Raw genomic sequence first — 23,653 nt, 5'->3', positions numbered from 1 at the left:
ATAAGAGTCGAGGGGCATGAAAGGGAAGCAGTGGTTGGGAAGGGAGTGAAATAGGGTTGTAGCCTATCCCTGATGTTATTCAATCTGTATATTGAGCAAGCAGTAAAGGAAACAAAAGAAAAGTTCGAAGTAGGTATTAAAATCCATGGAAAAGAAATAAAAACGTTGAGATTTGACATTGACATTGTCTTTCTGTCAGAGGGAGCAAAGGACCTGGAAGAGCAGTTGAACAGAATGGACAGTGTCTTGAAAGAAGGATATAAGATGAACATCAACAAAAGTAAAATGAGGGTAATGGAATGTAGTCGAATTAAATCGGGTGATGCTGAGGGTATTAGATTAGGGAATGAGATGCTTAAAGTAGTAAATGAGTTTTGCTATTTGGGGAGCAAAATAACTAATGATGGTCGAAGTAGAGAGGATATAAAATGTAGACTGACAATGGTGAGGAAAACGTTTCTGAAGAAGAGAAATTTGTTAACATTGAGCATAGATTTAAGTCTTTTCTGAAAGTATTTGTATGGAGTGTAGCCATGTATGGAAGTGAAACATGGACGATAAATAGTTTAGACAAAAAGAGAATAGAAGCTTTCGAAATGTGGTGCTACAGAAGGATGCTGAAGATTAGATGGGTTGATCACATAACTAATGAGGAGGTACTGAGTAGAATTGGGGAGAAGAGAAATTTATGCCACAATTTGACTAGAAGAAGGGATCGATTGGTAGGGCATATTCTGAGACATCAAGGGATCATCAATTTAGTATTGGATGGCAGTGTGGAGGGTAAAAATCGTAGAGGGAGACCAAGAGATGAATACACTAAACAGATTCGGAAGTATGTAGGTTGCAGTAGGTACTGGGAGATGGAGAAGTTTGCACAGGATAGCGTAGCATGGAGAGCTGCATCATACCAGTCTCAGGACTGAAGACAACAACAACAGTATTCAGTTAAATTTTTGTAATTTTTACTGGTAAGACACAATACTCCAACAAAGAAGATTACTGTATCCCGCTACTGCATAATAATATTGCAGCAATAAAACATGTACGAGAGAAAAAAAAAAACGAAAATAAAACTTAATTTGCAATGGAAATGCGCCATATACAACAAAACACAGTGCTCGTACAAACACCTGCCAACAGAAAAATGTGCCAAAGGCTTTAGGGAGACTGCAATACTTCATAACAACAAATTGCCTCCGATGAGTGTGATGTCCCAACTGTTTACATTAGATTTGTTTCAGCAGTTGTGAGCAGGCTCATGTGCATGGACAGTTGAGTTGCGCATGTGTAGTACCTTCTCCCGCTTCTGGCTACAGAAGTGTGGCTGTTGTTAACTGTTTAAGCAGTAGCAGCAAGATGCTACCCAGAAAAATTTTACTGACACGCGCAAGCTGACAGGTTACTGGGTGCAAACTGGGGTACATGCCCCAGGTGGCAGTTTCAAGAGGGGGTGGGAGGGGGGTGAGGCACCAAATTCATATTCTTGAGGGAAAAAACCTTGTTTCACGAAGCACCTAGTATCCAGCGCACGTTGGTCTATTGAGTATTCATATTATTTTGAAAACTAATCCCTGTTGGTTTTTGATCATATTCTAAGTTTATTTCTGAATGAATCATAAGTTGATTTTTGAATGCGTGCATAGTGTATGTCATGTCTTTGCCAGGGGAATTCCTGTCGCATCTAGAAATAAACTTTCCTGCAGACAGAGAGGGACAGGGCTATATGAGTTGATCGGAATAAAGCCGAACAGGTGAATGCCAATCGCTGTTTGTTTATGTGGTTGACTGGGTTTGCGAATGATCAGAATTTCTATAATTACCAGTGAAATCCATAGATTCAGACTACCAGAATGGAAATAAATGACTCACAGGAATAACAGGTAAGAAAGATTATGCATTATCTTCTCGGTGATCCAAGAAAATGAAATTTTGATAGAAAATTTTTGGCCAGACCGCTACACTAGTAATGGCCAGTTGTACAGACCTCACTAACAGCCACCTAAGTTCTATTGACGGAGTAGCGCGGAAAACGCGTTTTTTACGAACACGTAATAACGCATAACCGGAGAATAAACTTGGGATAACTAAGCCGTTGATTGTGCTAGGTTTAGTGAAGTAAACCGTAGAATAAGTTTTGACACTGGCAGGAATAGTTACAGACTTAGTGGTGACAAGATTGTTTGTTAGAACAAGGAAGGAGAAGAAACAGGGACATCACACAAATTATGGAAGAATATGACGATTCCAAATTTATATAAAAATTTCGTACTACTACTTTTCGATCACATGCTTGAGAACTGTACCATATGAATGAAATGTGAAACTATTTCCGAACATGAAGCTTTTTGCTTGTGGTAGGCGTAATAGGCATTTGATATTGGTACATCGTGAATGATATTGTCTTCATGTTTAAAAAAAAAAAAGTGGCCATTTGTACCAAAACAGTCTCATTTATTTGGTGTATTTTACAATTGCTGCAGTATTAGACAGGCCTATTTCATTTTATCTAGCAGACAGTAATCAGATCGAGAAACCACACCAGTCTTGGCTACTGTTTGTATTAACAGCTTTTTCAGTATTAGACAACAACATTTCGTTTTTCATGTAGCACAACGTTAAATGAAGTTTGATGAGGTAATAGATTCTTTTGCCGAAAGGAAAGCATTCTATGTAAAACTGTAGCAAGGTTAGAGAGGAAAAAATGCTAGGACTTAAGGATTGAAGAAATGTGTACTGTTTTGCTTGTTCTCTATGTACTACATTCATATATGTTCAGGGTCAACTGACAAACTCTGCAGCAAGTCGTCAATCCTCTGCAGGTCTTATGGTATTTCTGCTTTCTTACAGACATATGCATTGTCTATGAACAGCAGTAGAATTTCTGGCATTATGCACAAGATCATTTATATAAGTTGTTGTTGATAGTAACAGCCTTATCACACTTCCTTGGGTACTCCTGAAATCGCCTTTAAATCTGTAAATTTTCTTCCGTTGAGAATGACTTGTTGAATTCTGTCGGCGAGAAAGTCCAGAATCCAATCACAAATATGGTGGTAACCTCACATTTTATTCACTAAATGACAGAGCAGAACTGCATTGAACCTCCTCCAGATGTCAAAGCATACAGCTCTAAGCTGGGAACCATTGCCTTCAGCATTCTGAATGTCATGTACAAACAGAGGGAGGTGAGTTTTGTCCAATTTATGTTTGCAGGATCTATATTGATTTTTGTCCTCCAAAAAGGTAATAATATATTAATGTAAAACATGATTCCATGACTCTAGAATACAGTGATGGCAGTGATGCATACCTTGAAGCATAATGAAGAAACTTAATTTGCAAGTTCTTTCTGATGCATTCTTCCACTATAGCTCCCAATGCAGGTAGTCTACAAAAGCATCTGAGTGTCATATTTGACCCACATTCCACACTGAATTTCACCAAATTATTTCACATTTGGGTCCCATGATACCCTCGGTAGACATGTTCAGGTTATTTACACCAATAAACCCCCCCATGATGAAATTGGCTTCTAATCTATCCTTTTATTATAGAGTATTTTAAAATATTTTGAGGAGTGGTAGTACTCACCAAAACAAGAAAAAGTCAAATAAACATGGATTCAGAAGTATGTAGTTTCCTTCCTGAGAGCTATACACCTGTTCATAGTGGGTGAAAACAGAGTCCAATATTGAGGGAGATAGCAGTACCCATCACAACATAAAAAAGACCATTACACATGTGTATGGAAACTAAAACTTTCTGCCAGCTGTACACTTGTTCGTTATAGAAGCTCTGCCCAACATCCATTCATGACACATATCATAGGAAGTGCTCAGTGTGATGTCCATCCATGGCAATGCATCCCTCTGACTTTCAATATAAGGAATCATGCACTCTTTGAAATACAGATGGTAGTTTTTGTAAGTGGTGGCATGCATAGAAGATGTGATCCTGTAGTATGTGGACATCGTTGATAGGGATGGTGTAGACTGATGCCTTTAAGTGTCCACATGACCAAAAATTTAGGCAGTTGAAGACTGGGGAATAGGGAGGCCGAGGTGCAGCGTCTCCCTGACCTATCCACTGGTCTTGCAATGTCAGTGTCAGATGTTTACACACATTGCAAAGGAAATGTGCTGTTGCACCACCGTGCATAAACTGCATCTGGAATCTTTGCTATCATGGCACATCCCTCAACAACATAAGCGAAACATTAACAAGAAATTGTTGATCAACCCCATTTAATGTTTGTAGTAGGATGTATGGTCCCAGTAATTTATCACCAGGAACACCTGCCCATATATTGATGGAGAAATGATGTTGATGGTCTCTTTCTGCAAATGCATAGCAATTTTCATCAGCCCACATATGCTTGTTATGAAGGTTTACGTAATCTCTCTTGTGAATCTGCCTCATTGGTAAACAAAATCTATGACGAAAGCAGTGGATCTGGAGCACACTTCTGCAAGAGCCAGTGTCATAACTGCAATGTGCTCTACATTGTTCTTTTGACCTTAGTGCTTAGACACGCTGAAGATGGTAGGGATGCAGCAGTTGTTCGTGTAGGACCGCCCAGCAAAAGGATGACTTATGCCTCCTGCTGCTGCCAATCGCCACACACTAGTTCTAAGTCTTTCATCTAGTAAATGTAGCACGTGCTCCTCCATCTGAGGTGTGTGGACTGACCAAGGCCATCCACTGTTCACTTGTGGCTTGTTAGAGAACCTGTGTCCTTAAGATGCTGAAAAATTTGGCCAAACAGCATATCGGATAGTGCTTTGCAACATGGATATTTTTCCACGTAGAGGCCACTGGCTCGGAGGCCATTTCTATTTGCTAATTCATAGCAGAAAATCATATCTTGCATCTTACTTGTGGAGTAGTACACTTCCATTTCTAATATGTGAAAGAGTAATGAAAATGTACCGAACCATTTCTGTACAAAACAGTACAAACATCACAATAACAGTAAACATATGGTAACAATTAAGCCATGTTTGTAAGTAGATTTATTTATTTAACATATGGGGGCAACAGCAGATGTTGAGAAATACATACACTTTACAATTATACATTTATAGATTTAGGCACAAAGCTAATATGTTCAATTCTTAAAGTTAATAACTGAAGAATTTTAAAAGGAGGACATTTAAACTGTAAAATTAGGACTGTTGATTCAAACAGATACATTTAGCCAGAGTTCAACATCTGTTGAATGAAGCCAGTTGATTGCAGAGTGAGCAGTCTCTGACAATATGCTGAACAGTTTGTTCTTGGACCCCACTATCACAGGCAGGAGAGTCCTCGAGTCCCCAATTGTGCATCAGAGCATTGCATCTGAAGTGACCAGTTCTTATCCTGTTCAGTCGTGTCCACTCACTTCTATTCAGATCAAATCCTGGTAGACTGGCAGATGGATCTTGAACACCTTGATGTTCTATTGTTGCAGCTTTCCATCTCCTGTATCTCTTTTATTTAATGTCAAATATCCCTTCCCCCCCCCTCCCCCCTCCCCCCCCCCCCCACACACACAGTGGAATGCATGATATCAAGCAGTCTGGAGGAATGCCATTTAAGATTATATAAATTGGAAGGTCTTGGGGGTAGTCGGTGGATGCAGCTTCCTCCCTTCTCTATAGATTGCTTCTTGGCATCAAAATTCAGCTGATGGACTGTTACTAATAGTGTGCAGTAAGGCCATCAATGTAGAAAAACATTTTCCTAGTAGTGTTTGGCATGTCACTGGTATACAGGTTGAAGAGCAAAGGTGCTAGGACAGATCCTTGGGGAAGCTTACTCTGTTTTTGTTCAACACTAACTTGAACTCATTTTTTTACTTGGGACATGTTTTTTAGCTTCAACAGTAGTCCATCTAGCCACACAGTGTCATATGCTGCTGACAGATCAATAAAGACCGCTGATAAGTTGTTCCGGTAGTTTGAAGCACATGCTGAGCAGTGCAATTGGCTGGTAACTTGAGGGGTCATCAACTGGCTTTCCGGACTTGAGTATTGCTTGTGTATGTGCAATCTTGAACTGTTGAGGTATCTCTCCAGTCTCTAGTCTATCTTTTTAGAACCTTATCAGCCAAGTTCTTCTATCTTCCCCAATATGTTTCATGAATTCAGGGAATATGCCAGAATTCTTCATTTTCAGTGTTTAGATAGCCTCATTTTATCTCTTTCATTAAAGGTGTCTGATACGGCGGTGTTGTCAGGAAGATAGTTACTGACATCCTTCAGTTCACCCTTCATCTTATCTTTGGTGGTTCGCCTACAGGGTCATTCTCAGCTCTTGATCTGATGAGTACCGGTAATTCTGACGGTATTATCTTCTGTTGCTGATTGCAAACATGGGTTGCAGTGCCAACTTTCCTTAATAATGTCCATGCCTTTCTTTTTCAATAAGTGGAATTTAAACTGGAAGTCAAGTCTGTCAATTTTGCTTTCTTGCTTTATTTAGCTGTTCTAGTATTCTCTTAGCAATATCAGGATTTTCACTCTGTTGGTATTCTGCACATATCTTTTCTGTTGCTTCACCCCATCAAGGTGTGTAATGTTTCCTGAGCCCTCGTGGTATATTGCGGTTGACTGTCCCAATGATTACTGATCTTAATGTTTTCTACTTTTGGGGCTATCCAATGAAAGTTGCTGTAATCCTCCTGAGTGTACTGATCCCAGTTAGCTTTCCTGAAATTCCATCTTGCCTTGTTAATGGAATTTATGATAAGTATCTCAAACCTTGTACTGATTATTGTAGGGTGGTGCTGGATCCTTGGGAAGATTTTTTGGACTTTTCTTGTATGATTCAAAGAAATAGTGTTTTCATTGGCGGAGAGATAGCACCATCAGGATTGGTATCAGTATGCCATCTAGCAGAGCGAAAGGTTTGCATTTCTTTGGCATTATAACTAAGATAGAGTTTTTCTTCTTCTACCCATTCTACTAGTTTCTCTCCATTATCTTCACTATTTTTATAAGCCGAGGTTGAGTGATTACTGTTGAAATCACCTAAGTATATGTGCGACTGAGTTACAGGGGGTAATACTGAAGTGGGCCACTGGACGTTTGGTGGTTTGTACACTGAAACTACAGTTAAGTAGATATGATACTATGATACACACCCAACATTGCAAGTAGTTTACTGCACAACAACACACACTAACAAGATTGAAACTATATTACCTACAACATAATGCAAACAGGACAACTGCATGTAGACTACCCAATACTCAGACTGGTTTGTACGGTAGAGTACATCAGTACTGAGAGACATGCCCAGTAGCGAGCCTTGTTGATGGATCACTGAGACAGCAACTGTTCCTATACCGTATTCACAATTAAACGTCTTCAGACGCAATGGACAAATGTGCAGATTTAAGAAAGTATGTGTTTCCAGACCTGCATTTATTGGCCTTTTTTCTTGTTTTGATAATTGCTACTAACTCTTCAAAGTATTCAACACTTCCAGTGTGAATTTAATTTTTTCTGCTATTTCAACCAACTTCTGGTTCTTAATAATATTTAGGCATTATTATCATTAATATGAGGTATTGATTCTGGAACTTAACTGTGGATGCTTCTGCAGTTTGTTAATATCACTTTAATATTTTCTCTGTATCTGCAAGGACAAAAGTTCTCTGAATAATAAGGCTGATATATCTTCAGTTTTGGGCGGTGATTCATTGTTGACCTGAAGGAGGGCCCCCCTACACTAAAGAAACATGTGCATGGCATGTGTACTTTGCTTCTTAATCCAATGATAAAATCTCACAGCAAACTTAAATAGCTCCAATGAAACTGAAGTTGTTAGTGGAAAGTAATTGATCGTAAATATGTAAGATATGGAAATGAAGAATCTCCCAAAATATTTACTGTTAATCTACTTTAGGATCAATGGAAAGAGGACCTTCAAAGCAAACATCATGAATGTGAAGCTTGATATATTTCTATACTTTTTCTCCAGCATTTTGAAATCAACTTGTATTTAAGAAATATTAACATAAATGGGAAGAATGTTGGATAACTGGTGTGGTTAAAATGTAAGATACTAGAATGAAGCTAATGCAACTACTGTACTGCTAAAATTGTAATAAAATATTTTCATTGAGGCATGGAATTAGAGAGCAATTTCATGTCTTTTACTGTCTTTTCTGAATAGACAGCTTCAAATTTCTATAATGCACTAGTACTGGATTTTCAAGGGTACTGAAGGTGCAGCTATTATATACCTTATTCTTTATGGTTATGGTTTAGAGTAATAGATAGCACAGGCAGGGAGAAATATTGCTTGCGTAGCATGTGACAGGGCATTTTCTTGTTGGAACAAAGCTCTGACCTTTCCATCTGTAACTATTCAGATTTAACAACTGTTTACACATTTTCATGTTAGTAGACTTCAATTGAATTTATCGATACCTGTGTTGGCTTTGTACCGTAATGTAATGACGCGGTGTATGAAATTATACGTGAGCGAACAGAAAGAAAACTGACAATATTTCTTTTGCAGTTACATTAGTTGTTTCTGGAACGTATGTTTTGATAGCAGACTGTTCTGTAGCGTTGCCTGAGGTCTAGGATAGGTTGGAAGGTGACAGTTCGAGAGTGAGTTGGCAAAAGCAATGAATGTGTATAAAAAATCTTAGATGAGGTGACATACTGATCTGTAGCATAGTTCAATGTCTGGGTTAAGCTGAAAGGAGATAATTTGGTTGTGAGTTGATGAAGCAGTATCAAATGCTTCACTTACGCCCCCCACCCCCCCTCCCTCCCCCAAATTCACACAGAATCATACCAGTCATCTAATACGTATATGACAAATTTAAAATATGAATATAATAGAAAGAAACATTCCACGTGGGAAAAATATATATAAAAAACAAAGATGCTGTGACTTACCAAACGAGAAAGTGCTGGTAGATAGACACAATAAAAAAAACACACACACACACACACACAAATTTCAAGCTTTCGCAACCCAAGGTTGCTTCATCAGGAAAGAGGGACATATATGTCTGCTTGTGTCTGTATATGTACGGAAAGCAATATGTAGGCATCACAACTACTGCAACAGCAGCCAGGCTATAGTAACATGTTGACATCAAACATCAGAACAGACAGTACGAAGTTAAGATATTTTGTCTTTATAATGGCAATCTCACACCACCATAACATCAGTGACTTTGAGCAACAGACTGTCCTGTGGGAAGTATTTGGTGATGCAGGTTATGACTGTGAAGTCCTGTGCTTTGTTTGCTTTCACACCTTTGCGTGAAAACTGAAACAGCCAGGTCAGCATCTCAGGCAACAACTATGTAAGGTAATGTCGATACCATAAAGAGAAATGAAGACAACACCACACATGGAGATGCATTCTCAATCAATTTGCAACTTGCATCTGAAGGCTTGAGCAACTAAAACCAAATATATTATGAAAAGGGTAGATTTCTATACACCATATAGAGGAGACATTGAGTTGCAGACAGGCACAACAAAAAGATTTATACATTTGAGCTTTTGGCCAAAAGGCCTTCACCTAAAGTGGAAAATATATGCACACTCACACAGCCACAACTCACACACACATGACCACTGTCTCTGACAGCTTAAGCCAGACTACATACAGCAACTGTGTGTGATGGGAGAAGCAGTCTGTGGGTGAAATGGTTAGGAAGAGGCTGGGATGAGGAGGGGGAGGAATAGCAGATTATGGGTGAGGGAAGGTGCAATGCTGCTTGTGGGTCATGTTGGGGACAGAGTAGGGTTGCTTGTGCAGTTGAGAGGTTGGGGGGGGGGGGGGGGGGGCAGAAAAGGCGAGAAATAGTGGAGGGGAAAAAAACTAGTGGGTGCATTGGTGGAATGAAGGCTGTGTAATGCTGGAGTGGAATCAGGAAGGAGAATAGATGGGTGAAGGACAGGGACTAGTGAAGGTGAGGCCAGGGGGTTAGACAATCATAGGATGTATTGCAGGTAGAGTTAGCACCTGCGCATTTCAGAAAAGCTAGTGTTGGTAGGAAGGATCCAGATGACTTAGGCTGTGCAGCAGCCATTGAATTCAAGCCATTAAAGATGCTGAAGAAGAAATTATAGATGTGATAAGAAACAGAAGAACACAAAAATGGTTTGGTGAAGATTACAGATTAGCTATAGAGGAACAGAATAGGGCAAGAATGAAATTGAGAGAAACCAGAAATAATGCAGAACAATGTAGAGAATTTAGTAGAAGAGCTAACAGACTGTGCAAGAGAAAGGAAAGAGAGTGTACTATGAATAAATTTTCAAGAACTAGAAGGACTAAAGGAACAGAATGAAATTAGAAAATTCTATCATGCTGTAGGCAAAAATAAGGTGTAGATTCCATGCAAAAATAAATACATACTTGAGTATAGGTGGGAAAATGATAAGAGAGGGAGAACAGATAGTGGGCAGATGGGTTTGTTGTTGTTGTGGTCTTCAGTCCTGAGACTGGTTTGATGCAGCTCTCCATGCTATTCTATCCTGTGCAAGCTTCTGCATCTCCCAGTACCTACTGCAACCCACATCCTTCTGAATCTGTTTAGTGTATTCATCTCTTGGTCTCCCTCTACGATTTTTACCGTCCACGCTGCCCTCCAATATTAAATTGGTGATCCCTTGATGCCTCAGAACATGTCCTTCCAACTGATCCCTTTTTCTAGTCAAGCTGTGCATCAAACTTCTCTTTTCCCCAATCCTATTCAGTACTTCCTCATCAGTTATGTGATCTACCCATCTAATCTTCAGCATTCTTCTGTAGCACCACATTTCGAAAGCTTCTATTCTCTTTTTGTCCAAACTATTTATCATCCATGTTTCACTTCCATACATGGCTACACTCCATACAAATACTTTCAGAAACAACTTCCTGACACTTAAATCTAAACTCGATGTTAACAAATTTTTGTTCTTCAGAAATGCTTTCCTTGCCATTGCCAGTCTACATTTTATATCCTCTCTGCTTTGACAATCATCAGTTATTTTACTCCCCAAATAGCAAAACTCCTTTACTACTTTAAGTGTCTCATTTCCTAATCTAATTCCATCAGCATCACCCGATTTAATTCGACTACATTCCATTATCCTCGTTTTGCTTTTGTTGATGTTCATCTTATATCCTCCTTTCAAGACACTATCCATTCCGTTCAACTGCTCATCCAAGTCCTTTGCTGCCTCTGACAGAATTACAATGTCATCGGCGAACCTCAAAGTTTTTATTTCTTTTCCATGGATTTTAATACCTACTCTGAATTTTTCTTTTGTTTCCTTCACTGCTTGCTCAATATAGAGATTGAATAACATCGGGGAGAGGCTACAACCCTGTCTCACTCCCTTCCCCACCACTGCTTCCCTTTCATGCCCCTTGACTCTTATAACTGCCATCTGGTTTCTGTACAAATTGTAACTAGCTTTTCGCTCTCTGTAATTTACCCCTGCCACCTTCAGAATTTGAAAGAGAGTATTCCAGTCAACATTGTCAAAAGCTTTCTCTAAGTCTACAAATGCTAGAAACATAGGTTTGCCTTTCCTTAATCTAGCTTCTAAGATAAGTCGTAGGGTCAGTATTGCCTCACGTGTTCCAATATTTCTACGGAATCCAAACTGATCTTCCCCGAGGTCGGCTTCTACTAGTTTTTCCATCTGTCTGTAAAGAATTCGCATTAGTATTTTGCAGCTGTGACTTATTAAACTGATAGTTCGGTAATTTTCACATCTGTCAACACCTACTTTCTTTGGGATTGGATTTATTATATTCTTCTTGAAGTTTGAGGGTATTTCGCCTGTCCCATACATCTTGCTCACCAGATGGTAGAGTTTTGTCAGGACTGGCTCTCCCAAGGCTGTCAGTAGTTCTAATGGAATGTTGTCTACTCCCGGGGCCTTATTTCGACTCAGGTCTTTCAGTGCTCTGTCAAACTCTTCACGCAGTATCATATCTTCCATTTCATCTTCATCTACATCCTCTCCCATTTCCATAATATTGTCCTGAAGTACGTCGCCCTTATATAGACCCTCTATATACCCCTTCCACCTTTCTGCTTTCCCTTCTTTGCTTAGAACTGGGCTTCCATCTGAGTTGATATTCATACAAGTGGCTCTCTTTTCTCCAAAGGTTTCTTTAATTTTCCTGTAGGCAGTATCTATATTACCCCTAAAGCCACTATATCCTTACATTTGTCCTCTAGCCATCCCTGCTTAGCCATTTTGCACTTCCTGTCGATCTCATTTTTGAGACGTTTGTATTCCTTTTTGCCTGCTTCATTTACTGCATTTTTATATTTTCTCCTTTCATCAATTAAATTCAATATTTCTTCTGTTACCCAAGGATTTCTACTAGCCCTCATCTTTTTACCTACTTGGTTCTCTGCTGCCTTCACTATTTCATCCCTCAAAGCTACCCATTCTTCTTCTTGTATTTCTTTCCCCTATTCTTGTCAATTGTTCCCTAATGCTCTCCCTGAAACTCTGTACAACCTCTGGTTTAGTCAGTTTATCCAGGTCCCATCTCCTTAAATTACCACCTTTTTGTAGTTTCTTCAGTTTTAATCTACAGTTCATAACCAATAGATTGTGGTCAGAGTCCACATCTGCCCCTGGAAATGTCTTACAATTTAAAACCTGGTTCCTAAAACTCTGTCTTACCATTATATAATCTATCTGAAACCTGTCAGTATCTCCAGGTTTCTTCCATGTATACAACCTTCTTTTATGATTTTTGAACAAGTGTTAACTATGATTAAGTTGTGCTCTGTGCAAAATTCTACCAGGCAGCTTCCTCTTTCATTTCTTACCCCCAATCCATATTCACCTACTACGTTTCCTTCTCTCCCTTTTCCTACTGACGAATTCCAGTCACCCATGACTATTAAATTTTCGTCTCCCTTCACTGTCTGAATAATTTCTTTTATTTCATCATACATTTCTTCAATTTCTTCGTCATCTGCAGAGCTTGTTGGCATGTAAACTTGTACTACTGTGGTAGGCATGGGCTTCGTATCTATCTTGGCCACAATAATGCGTTCACTATGCTGTTTGTAGTAGCTTACCCGCATTCCTATTTTCCTATTCATTATTAAACCTACTCCTGCATTACCCCTATTTGATTTTGTGTTTATAACCCTGTAGTCACCTGACCAGAAGTCTTGTTCCTCCTGCCACCGAACTTCACTAATTCCCACTATATCTAACTTTAACCTATCCATTTCCCTTTTTAAATTTTCTAACCTACCTGCCCGATTAAGGGATCTGACATTCCATGCTCCGATCCGTAGAATGCCAGTTTTCTTTCTCCTGATAACGACATCCTCTTGAGTAGTCCCTGCCCGGAGATCCAAATGGGGGACTATTTTACCTCCGGAATATTTTACCCAAGAGGACGCCATCATAATTTAACCATACAGTAAAGCTGCATGCCCTCGGGAAAAATTACGGCTGTAGTTTCCCCTTGCTTTCAGCTGTTGGCAGTACCAGCACAGCAAGGCCGTTTTGGTTAGTGTTACAAGGCCAGATCAGTCAATCATCCAGACTGTTGCCCCTGCAACTACTGAAAAGGCTGCTGCCCCTCTTTAGGAACCACACGTTTGTCTGGCCTCTCAACAGATACCCCTCCATTGTGGTTGCACCTATGGTACAGCTATCTGTATCGCTGAGGCACGCAAGCCTCCCCACCAACGGCAGGGTCCATGGTTCATTGGTGTGGGATGGGGGGGGGGGGGCAGCCTAAAAGAAGAACAGGCAGCCCCATAGGAAGAGAGAGGGGAACTTGAAGTAGAAATAGATGCAGGAAAGTCAGTGCTGTAAGAGGTTTCTCTGGCTGTCCACAAGATGAAAAACAATCAAGCTCCCTGTGATGACTGCATGATCCCTAAATTATTTTTTTAAAAAAACTAGTGAAGGTACTGCAATAAAGGAAATGTGCACACCAATATTGGACGTAGGAAACTGAAACCATGTCAGATAAATGGAAAACTGTAATAATAATCGCCATTTATAAGAAAGGAGATAGAATATAATGTGAAAACTACAGAGGTATAATATTACCAAGCATGATGTATAAGATCTTCAAAAGTATACTAAATGAAAGGATTCAGAAGTGCACAGAAGGCATACTTGGGGAATATCAGTGTGGTTTTTACCCATACAGAGGGACAACGGGTTAAATATTTGTAATCAGAAAAGTTCTGTGAATGTAATATAGTTCTGCACTTCATATTCATCAATTTCAAACAAGCCTTTGACAGCATAAATTGGCAATGATTATTTATGATTTATTATATGCTAAGAGAAGCGATGTATGTGCTAAACTAGTTAATCTAATAAATCTAATCAGAATGCAGTGGTAGAGATGAGAGGAAATGTGAAGACATTTAATAGGCAAGTTGAAGTTTTGTCTTTAATAAAGGAATGAAGCAAGATGATAACCTCTCCACTGTCTTATTGAATATAGCCCTGCCCATTGTAGTAAACAAAAACAATAAAAGAGGCAACATACTTATGAAAACTACATCTACATGGTTACTCTGCAAATCACATGTAAGTGCGTGGCAGAGGGTTCATCGAATCACCTTCACAGTTCTCTATTATTCCAATCTCGTATAGCATGCGGTAAGAACAAACACGTATATCTTTCCGTATGAGCTCTGATTTCCCTTATTTTATCGTGGTAATTGTTTCTCCCCATGTAGGTCAGTGTCAACAAAATATTTTCGCATTCAGAGGAGAAAGTTGGTGATTGGAATGTCGTAATAAGATTCCATCGCAACGAAAAACGCCTTTCTTCTAATGATATCCAGCCCAAATCTTGTATCATTTCTGTGACACTCTCTTCCATATTTCGCAATAATACAAAACATGCTGAACGTGTTGCCCTTCTCTGAACTTTTTCGATGTACTCCGTCAGTCCTATCTGGTAAGGATCCCACACCGCGCAGCAGTATTCTAGAAGAGGACAGACAAGCATAGTGTAGGCAGTCTCTTTAGTAGCTCTGTTACATTTCCTAAGTGCCCTGCCAATAAAACGCAGTCTTTGGTTAGCCTTCCCCACAACATTTTCTGTGTGTTCCTTCCAATTTAAGTTGTTCGTAATTGTATTATCTAGGTATTTAGTTGAATTTACGGCTTTTAGATTAGACTGATTTATCATGTAACTAAAGTTTAATGAATTGCTTTTAGCACTCATGTGGATGACCTCACACTTTTTGTTATTTAGGATCAACTGCCAATTTTTGCATCATTCAGATATCTTTTTTAAATCGTTTTGCAACTTGTTTTGATCTTCTGATGACTTTATTAGTCGATAAACAACGGCGTAATCTGCAAACAACCTAAGACAGCTGTTCAGATTGTCTCCTAAATCATTTATGTAGATAAGGAACAGCAAAGGGCCTATAACATTACCTTGGGGAATGCCAGAAATCACTTCTGTTTTACTCGATGACTTTCCATCAATTACCATGAACTGTGACTTCTCTGACAGGAAATCACAAATCCAGTCATAACTGAGTTTATATTCCATAAGCGTGCAATTTCACTACAAGCCACTTGTGTGGCACAGTGTCAAAAGCCTTTCGGAAATCCAGAAATACGGAATCGATCTGAAATCCCTTGTCAATAGCACTCAACATTTCATGTGAATAAAGAGCTAGATGTGTTTCACAGGAACGATGTTTTCTAAACCCATGTTGACTGTGAGTCAATAGACAGTTTTCTTCGAGGTAATTCATAATGTTTGAACACAATATATGTTCCCAAATCCGACTGCCTATCGATGTTAACAATACAGCCTGTAATTTTGTGGATTACTCCTACTATCTTTCTTGAATATTGGTGTGACCTTGCAACTGTCCAGTCTTTGGATATGGATCTTTTGTCGAGTGAACGGTTGTACATGATTGTTAAATACGGAGCTAATGCATCAGCATACTCTGAAAGGAACCTAACTGGTGTACAGTCTGGACCAGAAGACTTCCTTTTATTGAGTGATTTAAGTTGCTTCACTACTCCAAGGATATTTACTTCTATGTTACTCATGTTGGCAGCTGTTCTCGATTTGAATTCTGGAATATTTACTTTGTCTTGTTTTGTGAAGGCTTTTTGAAAGGCTGTGTTTTGTAACTCTGCTTTGGCAGCACTGTCTTCGATAGTACATAACTAGCCAAATATGTGCATAAACTGATAACATTGCATTAGTGGGAAAAATGCCAACATACTTAAAGAAATATACCTGGCAGTGGAAACAGAAGCATTACAAATCAGCCTCATAGTAAATTAAAATAAAACACAATACACAGTGGCACGAAACAATGGTGGTGGTGGTTGTTGAGATGTTTAAGGGGGACTAAACAGCTAAGGTCATCAGTCCCCCACGAAACAATGTAAACACTGTTTAATTGTTAATAATTTACAACTTAAGTGACAGAAATGTCTCATTTTTGGTAATTTAATAATTTATTGTTCTGGCAGTTGCCACTTGGATGTGGTTTCGTTTTGTTACATGGTAGTCACCACATAAGCATTGCTTTGTTACATGATGTTGGCCATGTAAGCACTGTTTTGTTTTGTTATGTGGTAGTTGCCACATAAGTACTGTTTTGTTTTGCTTTCAGCTACATGAATAAAAATGGCTGATGTGAGGCTGAGATTCGATGAAAGGAAGGCAGTTCTGAAGTGGAATATTAATGAAGTTCAGTGGAAGTAGCGAAAGGTTTTCAAACAGAGCCACTGGCCTGTGTAACAACTGTTTGAGACAAATTTTTAAGTCGAAAGCTGTGTTAAATATGCACACAAACAATGACCTGGGTTACCTGTAATGGGAGTCAAGCGAATTCCCTTGCTGTGTTACAACAATTTGCCCCCTTATCACACAGTCTGCCCATGAAACTAGGGTAAGTTGCTCAGCTGTTCAGCGCATTTTGAGGACTGCAAAGTGCTAAATTCTGAAACTGCTACACACAATGGATGAGGACAACTCAGATCATAGAAAGGAGTGCTGTGAATGATTTTAACGGTGTTGTGTGCAACACTGAAATGGTTACAGAAGTGATTGTGTGGTCTGATGAGCATGTTATTGTGATTTGATTGGACCATTCTTCTTTGACTTTACAGTTATCAGTGAGGTATACCTTGAGAAGCTTGAAACATCCATTTTACCTGCCATCTGTGAGTTGTATGGGGCAAAAGGTTCTAGTATCAACAAAATGGTGTCCCACCCCTCTACCAAATAATGTCAGGGAGTATCTCAATTAAAGTACCTGCACAAAGAATACGCTGATGAAACACTGTTGAGTCTCCGTCTTATTCTCCAGACTTAAGCCTCTGGAGTTCTAGCTAAGGGGAACACTAAGAGACATCATTTACTGACGTAAAACTACACACATTGGACGAACTTCTGGATACCTTGTAGTTGGTGCTGCAGTTCAGTGGCATTGTATAAATTTTTATCTGATTATGTACTCAAATGTCCATATATGCTATAAGAGTATCATACTGTATTTGTAAAAAGCTGACCTATCCCATGTCCTTGTGAAACCAACGCAGTTAGACCTATGTAAAATGAAATAAAATCAATCAATCAATCAATCAATCAATTGCCTGTGATGGATGTTAATAGGGAGCATTTTGAACACCTACGCTAATTTCAATATCTAAGTGGGAAATATTTCATAGTAGTGCCCTTCTCACTTACTGGGAGCCTTAATATCAAATGATAACAGCATAGGAAAGGCTGTAAATGAAAGGATACATTCAGGGAACATAGGTTACTTTGCATATCTACAGCTCATAGAATCAGCCTTGTTGCAAGAGGAACAAATAGTATGAAACCACTTTGTTTGCCCGATTGTTACCTATGGATCGGAGGCATAGATGCCGACAGAAGATGACAAAAATGTTTTAAGAAGCTTTGAGAGAGAAATACTACATAAATGTATGGCCCAATGAGGAATGAAAAAGGCTGGAGGATATTGCAGTAACACCAAGCTACAGGAATGGATGCAAGGAAAAGATTGTGAAATTTGTCAGATTAAAGTAGATACAGCGGCTAGAACTCATGGAGAGATTGGTGAAGGATAGAAGACAAAAGAAAATGATAAAAGGTATGATTGATGTTACTAGACAAAATGAGAGACCTACAAGAAGGTGGCTTGATGATGTAACAGAGAGTCTCGACAGTATGTGAGTTCAGGAGTGGAAAAGAGCTATCAAAATCCAAGAAGCATTTGTATCACTATAGGGCCATGTTCATATTGTGCCTGTTGTGTCATTATTTAGAGAGCAAAAAACAGAAAGCATTAATTTCTCATTGACTGTTACACCTTCAACATTGCTGATATCCGTACACAGAATTCTCATGCAAAAATTGTGCTCTTGGTTAACTTCTTGTATATGTTTAGCCAATTGTCTACCGTGTACAATCTATACTGTGTTTGCTTCTGTTGTTCTACATTGCCAGTAGATTCTTAATATATTTGTTAATCCAGCTGAATGAAACTACATTGAAATCAAATAAACAGTCTTAGATAATAAACTGCTATGGATTTCAGAAAATGTGAGACACTATTTTTTTCAAATCCATAATGATCCCAATATAGCACAGATTGATGCACTGGACATATTTACCTCTGATTACTGTTGTGCCAGCTTTTATAAGAAATCCATGTTCATTTATTTACTGCTTCTTTCAGTGGATTTGATTGTTCAATTAATGGGGCCTATGTGACTAAAATTATCCATTGCACTGGACATATTTACCACTGATTACTGTTGTGCCAGCTTTTATAAGAAATCCATGTTCATTTATGTACTGATCCTTTCAGTGGATTTGACTGTTCAATTAATGGGGCCTATGTGACTAAAATTATCCCTCATACCTTTATTTTTCCAATTGGATTTGCTATGAATATGATGCCAACTGATTACAGTTAGTTAATTGAAGTATTAGAGAAGTAATGCTGCTCTTAGATTATAACAGCACGAAAGATTAAATGAAACAGTCTCCATTTAGTTGATAATTTAACCTTAAAGTGATATGACTACATCAAAATGAAATGAAAGATATGTCTCCATATGTTTGAATTAATACTATTTGTTCTGTTTCAGCAAACACACATGTGAACCATAGTCAGGGAGAATTTGAGGATAACGATGATATGATCCAGTTATTAAAAGGTAAAGTTATTTGTTTAATGATATCCTTCATTTCTTTCTGTACTGCTGTAATGCCTTTGCAACTACATGAGAAACAAACAAATGGTTATAATGGAAGAAATAAGGAGCTGCGAAGTAAATAAGAAATAGCTATCATCTGACAACTATGAACTATCGATTTTACTCATAAACTGTAATTATGAGCATGGATATGTGAATTGTTACCATCAGACAACATGTTTGTAATTATTACTGTTCGTGGGTACCTAATTGGTAATTTTTCAGATTATTCACTCACACACACACACAGACACACACACACTATAGTGGTCCATGAAATGGCTCCTTCAAAAGTAATCACCACACGAGTTAAAACATTTATCCCATTAAGAGACAAGATGATCAATTCCTGTTCCATAGAGCGCAGTCAGCCATTGACGGTTCCACAACCACACCCACTCTTGCATGCCCTCATCTGACTGAAACTGAAGTCCACTCATGCCTCTCTTCAGGTTACCAAATATGCAAAAATCACATTGTGAATGATCCGAGCTGTATGGAGGATGTTGCATTGTTTCCCAACCAAATTGCTGATGTGTTGCCTTTTTCCAAGTGGCAGTGTGAGGGTGAGCATTATTGGGCAACAGGATAATTCCATCTGATATTGTTCCCTGGCATTTTGACTTTATGGCATGTTGCAGTTTCTGCCAAGTGTCTTCATAGCACTGTGCATTCACAGTAGTTCCACCCTCAAAGAACTCAATAAGCAGAGGGCCCATGCAGTCAAAGAAGATGGTTATCGTGGCTTTACTGTAACCTGAGTGAAGAGCTTTGGAATTCTTTGGCACGGAAGATGTGGGATGTTTGCACTGCTGGCTCTGCCATTAGCCCTCAGGCTCAAACTGGTGGCACCACCAATGGTTGTTATGATACTTTTCAACAGCATGAGCCCTCTGCTCATTGAGTTTCTCGTAGCTGAGCGGTCTGAGGTGTCTTGTCACGGTCTGCGAGGCTGCCCTGTCGGAGGTTCGAGTCCTCTCTTGGGCGTGGATTATGTGTTGTTCTTAGTGTAAGTTAGTTTAAGTAAAGTGTAAGCTTAGGGACTGATGACCTCAGCAGTTTGGTCCCATAAGACCTTACCACAAATTTCCGAATTTGAGTTTCTCGTGAATGGAGCCACAATCAATGTGCAGCACTATGAAACACTTTGCAGAAACTGTGATGCACCAAAATGTCAAAACACCAAGGAACGCTGTTGGAAGGCACCATTCTGTTGCACAGTAATGCCAGTCCCCACACCACCTATCAGATGAAGACTACTCTTTGGTTTGGAGACACTGCAACATTCTCCATACTGCCCGGACTGTTCATGTGTGATTCTCACATCTTCGGTGACTTGAAGTAAGATATGTGGACTTTGGTCTCAGTCAGTTGGGGAAGTGCAACAGTGGGTGCGGCTGTTGATCTGTCAGTGGCTGACCGGGTTATACAAAACAGGAATTGCTGACCACATTATTGTTTTTCAACAAGACTGTGTACCCCCCTCAGTGGAGCTGCCAAGCGCGTAAATATCTGAATGTATAACTGCTGTAATGTAATATTTGCAGCAGTTCCCAAAAGATGTTGCTTGACGATATTTAGTCTAATTTTAAATCACCAAGAACACATGCCACTTGGCCTGCTTAAGACTTCTTTATTGACTTCCTTAGCAGCTATCCCAGAATCATCACATCTTTGCTACGAAAAAAATAAAAATAAATAAAAAAATAAAATAATATTAAAGATATTACATCATGTTATCAGTAATGAACTATAACTATTCATGGTCTTGGCAACTTCATAAAATATAAAAATTCCATTTAGATTTCATCACTGTTGCCTTTAAACTGCTCCCCCACCAGTAACATGGTTACGAATTAATATATGGTGATGAAGGAATTTTCTTAAAAAAAATCAGCACAAAATTAACATAAAACAATAAAAAAAAACATATTGGAATGACAAAAGATATGATACAAAATAATTACAAAAACTTTTTACAATGCCTTGTATGATATTTGATTAATTCTCCACAGAGACAACTGCTCTAAGAATCGAGGTGGGAACCTTATAATCCGTCCTGACTTCGATGCTCTGATATTTGGAGATGGTTCCTCTGTGGGATGTTGTGGTTCAGTGTCCTTGGAAAAGTTTGGAAGTTCCTTCTCTGATTCCCATTTTTCTTGCAGGAGATAAGCTAGTTTAAGTCTGTCCACTGACACATTTATGTGTTTGCACTTCCTTTTAATAGTGAAATATTTTTCATGTCTTGAAATGACAGGAAAGGGACCATCATATGTAGGTTCTAATGGTTTTCTGACCCTGTCACATCTCAGGATGACATGGGAACAGGTTTGCAGATCATTTGGAACAAATACTGATCTTGATTTGCGTTGTGTAGGCCTACTAGGTTTCAGATGAAGCATTTGCTTTTGCAAATTAGATGCAAATGAATCGAGGTCAATTTTTGTAGTGGGCTCTCCAAAAAATTCACCAGGAAGTCGTATAGTTTTTCCATATACCATCTGTGCAATGGAATGGTTCGCTGTTTTTTGCACTGCAATGCGCAACCCCAATAGAACAGTAGGCAGAATTTCTGTCCAATTAGAACTGTTATGGGCCTTGATTGCAGACTTCAGAGTTCTATGTAGTCGCTCAAATTTATCATTGCATTGAGGATGATACGGCGTTGTGTGCTGAATTTTCGTTCCACATGCTATGCCCAAATTATTAAACAACTGCGATCTAAACTGTGTTCCTTGGTCAGTGATTACCTGTGATGGTACACCAAATCTTGCAATCCAGTGCTGGTAGAAGGCTGTTGCCACTTTTTCAGCTGAAATATCTTCAAGTGGTATGACTTCCATCCAAGATGTGAAACGGTCAATACAAGTTAAACAATAAGTCATGCCATTAGAAGGAGGAAAAGGTCCGATGAGGTCAACGTGTACAACACTGAAACATTCATCAGGTTCTTCAAACTTCTCTAGCGGCGATTTTGTGTGGCGAGTGACCTTGGTTTTCTGACAACTGACACAGGATTTAGTCCACTGTCGCACATCACTTTTGATGTTTGACCAAATGGCTCTGCTACTCAACAGTTTCACTGTTGTCTTTATGCCAGGATGAGCTAAACCATGAAAATGAAGAAATATTGGATAACGAAAAGATTGAGAAATATAAGGTCTGATATTTGCAGTGGATGTGTCACACCACAATGTTTTCCCTGATGGAAGTTGATATGACTTGATGTTTAAGGAGTTGTTCCCTGTTCGGAGTTTCTGTAGTTCTTGATCTTGTTATTGGTTTTTGGCAATTTCATCATAGTCTAATATTACTACTTCGTCAACTCTGGATAGGGCATCTGCAACAATATTGTCATGGCCACTGACATGACGAATATCGGTCGAAAATTGTGAAATGTACTGCAACTGTCTCATCTGTTGAGGGGATACCTTATCCTTGTTTTGCTTGAAAGAAAATGTGAGGGGTTTATGATCAATGAAGATTATGAAGTCTCTTCCTTCCAATAAATGCTTAAACTTTTTTACAGAAAGGTAAATTCCCTATAATTCTCGGTCATAGGTACTGTAACCCTTCTGTGACTTACTCAAGTTCTGTGAAAAGGATGCAACAGGTCTCCAATTTCTATTTTCCAGTTGCTGGAGCACAGAACCAACAGCAGTATCTGATGTGTCTGTTCATAATGCTAGGGGTAACTCCGAGTTAGGAAAAGCCAATAATGCAGCATTTACTATATCTTGTTTGGATTTCTCAAGCATTTTCTTTGCTTCTTCAGTCCACTGAATTTGTCTATTATCCTTCTTTCTTCGTCCCTTAAGATAGTCATGCAAAACAGCTTGAGTCTGTGCCGCACCTTTAAGGTAGCGACAGTAGTAGTTGACAGTGTCAAGAAAACTGCGGGGCTCATGCAGTTTGTCAGGTAACTAATACTCTAAAATTGCTTGCACTTCCTCAGGTAGTGGACGGGATCCCTCTGATGTTATCCAGTACCCCAGGAATACAATTTTATTTACTCCAAAGGTTGATTTTGATATGTTGATTCGAAGTCCATAATTAGACAATCGCTCCAGGACTAGTTTCAGGTGTGTTCAGTGTTCTTCATTACTGGATGAGGCGATTAAAATGTCATCGAGGCAAGGAAACACAAAATCTAGCCCAAACATAACTTCATTAATGAATCGCTGGGATGTTGAAGGTGCATTCCGCAGGCCAAAGCTCATGACATTAAATTCGTACAGTCCAAATGGTGTGATTACAGCTGTTTTGTGCTTATCTTCTTCAGCAACAGGTATTTGATAATAGGCCTTAAAGAGATCGATTTTAGAAAATATGTTTTTGCCTTGAAGAATACAGTGGAAATCTATTCTAGGTACAGGATAACGGTCTGGAATTGTTCTTTCATTTAACCGTCTATAATCTCCACACGG

General features: G+C 39.0%; 1 protein-coding gene across 1 annotated transcript in view; it reads left to right on the top strand.

Annotated features, from left to right (window-relative positions):
* The window catches only part of LOC126474622 (uncharacterized), a 624,438-nt gene that overhangs the window by 540,674 nt on the left and 60,111 nt on the right, over nt 1-23,653 (top strand). Inside the window, exon 13 of the mRNA XM_050102100.1 lies at nt 19,116-19,184. Within this exon, the coding sequence (XP_049958057.1) occupies nt 19,116-19,184 (69 nt within the window). The remainder of the gene's footprint in view (nt 1-19,115; nt 19,185-23,653) is intronic.

Source organism: Schistocerca serialis, chromosome 4, assembly GCF_023864345.2.
Source record: "Schistocerca serialis cubense isolate TAMUIC-IGC-003099 chromosome 4, iqSchSeri2.2, whole genome shotgun sequence".
Lineage (NCBI taxonomy): Eukaryota > Metazoa > Arthropoda > Insecta > Orthoptera > Acrididae > Schistocerca > Schistocerca serialis.
The sequence above is the reverse complement of the archived record's forward strand: the minus strand, read 5'-3'. Positions and strand labels throughout refer to the sequence as shown.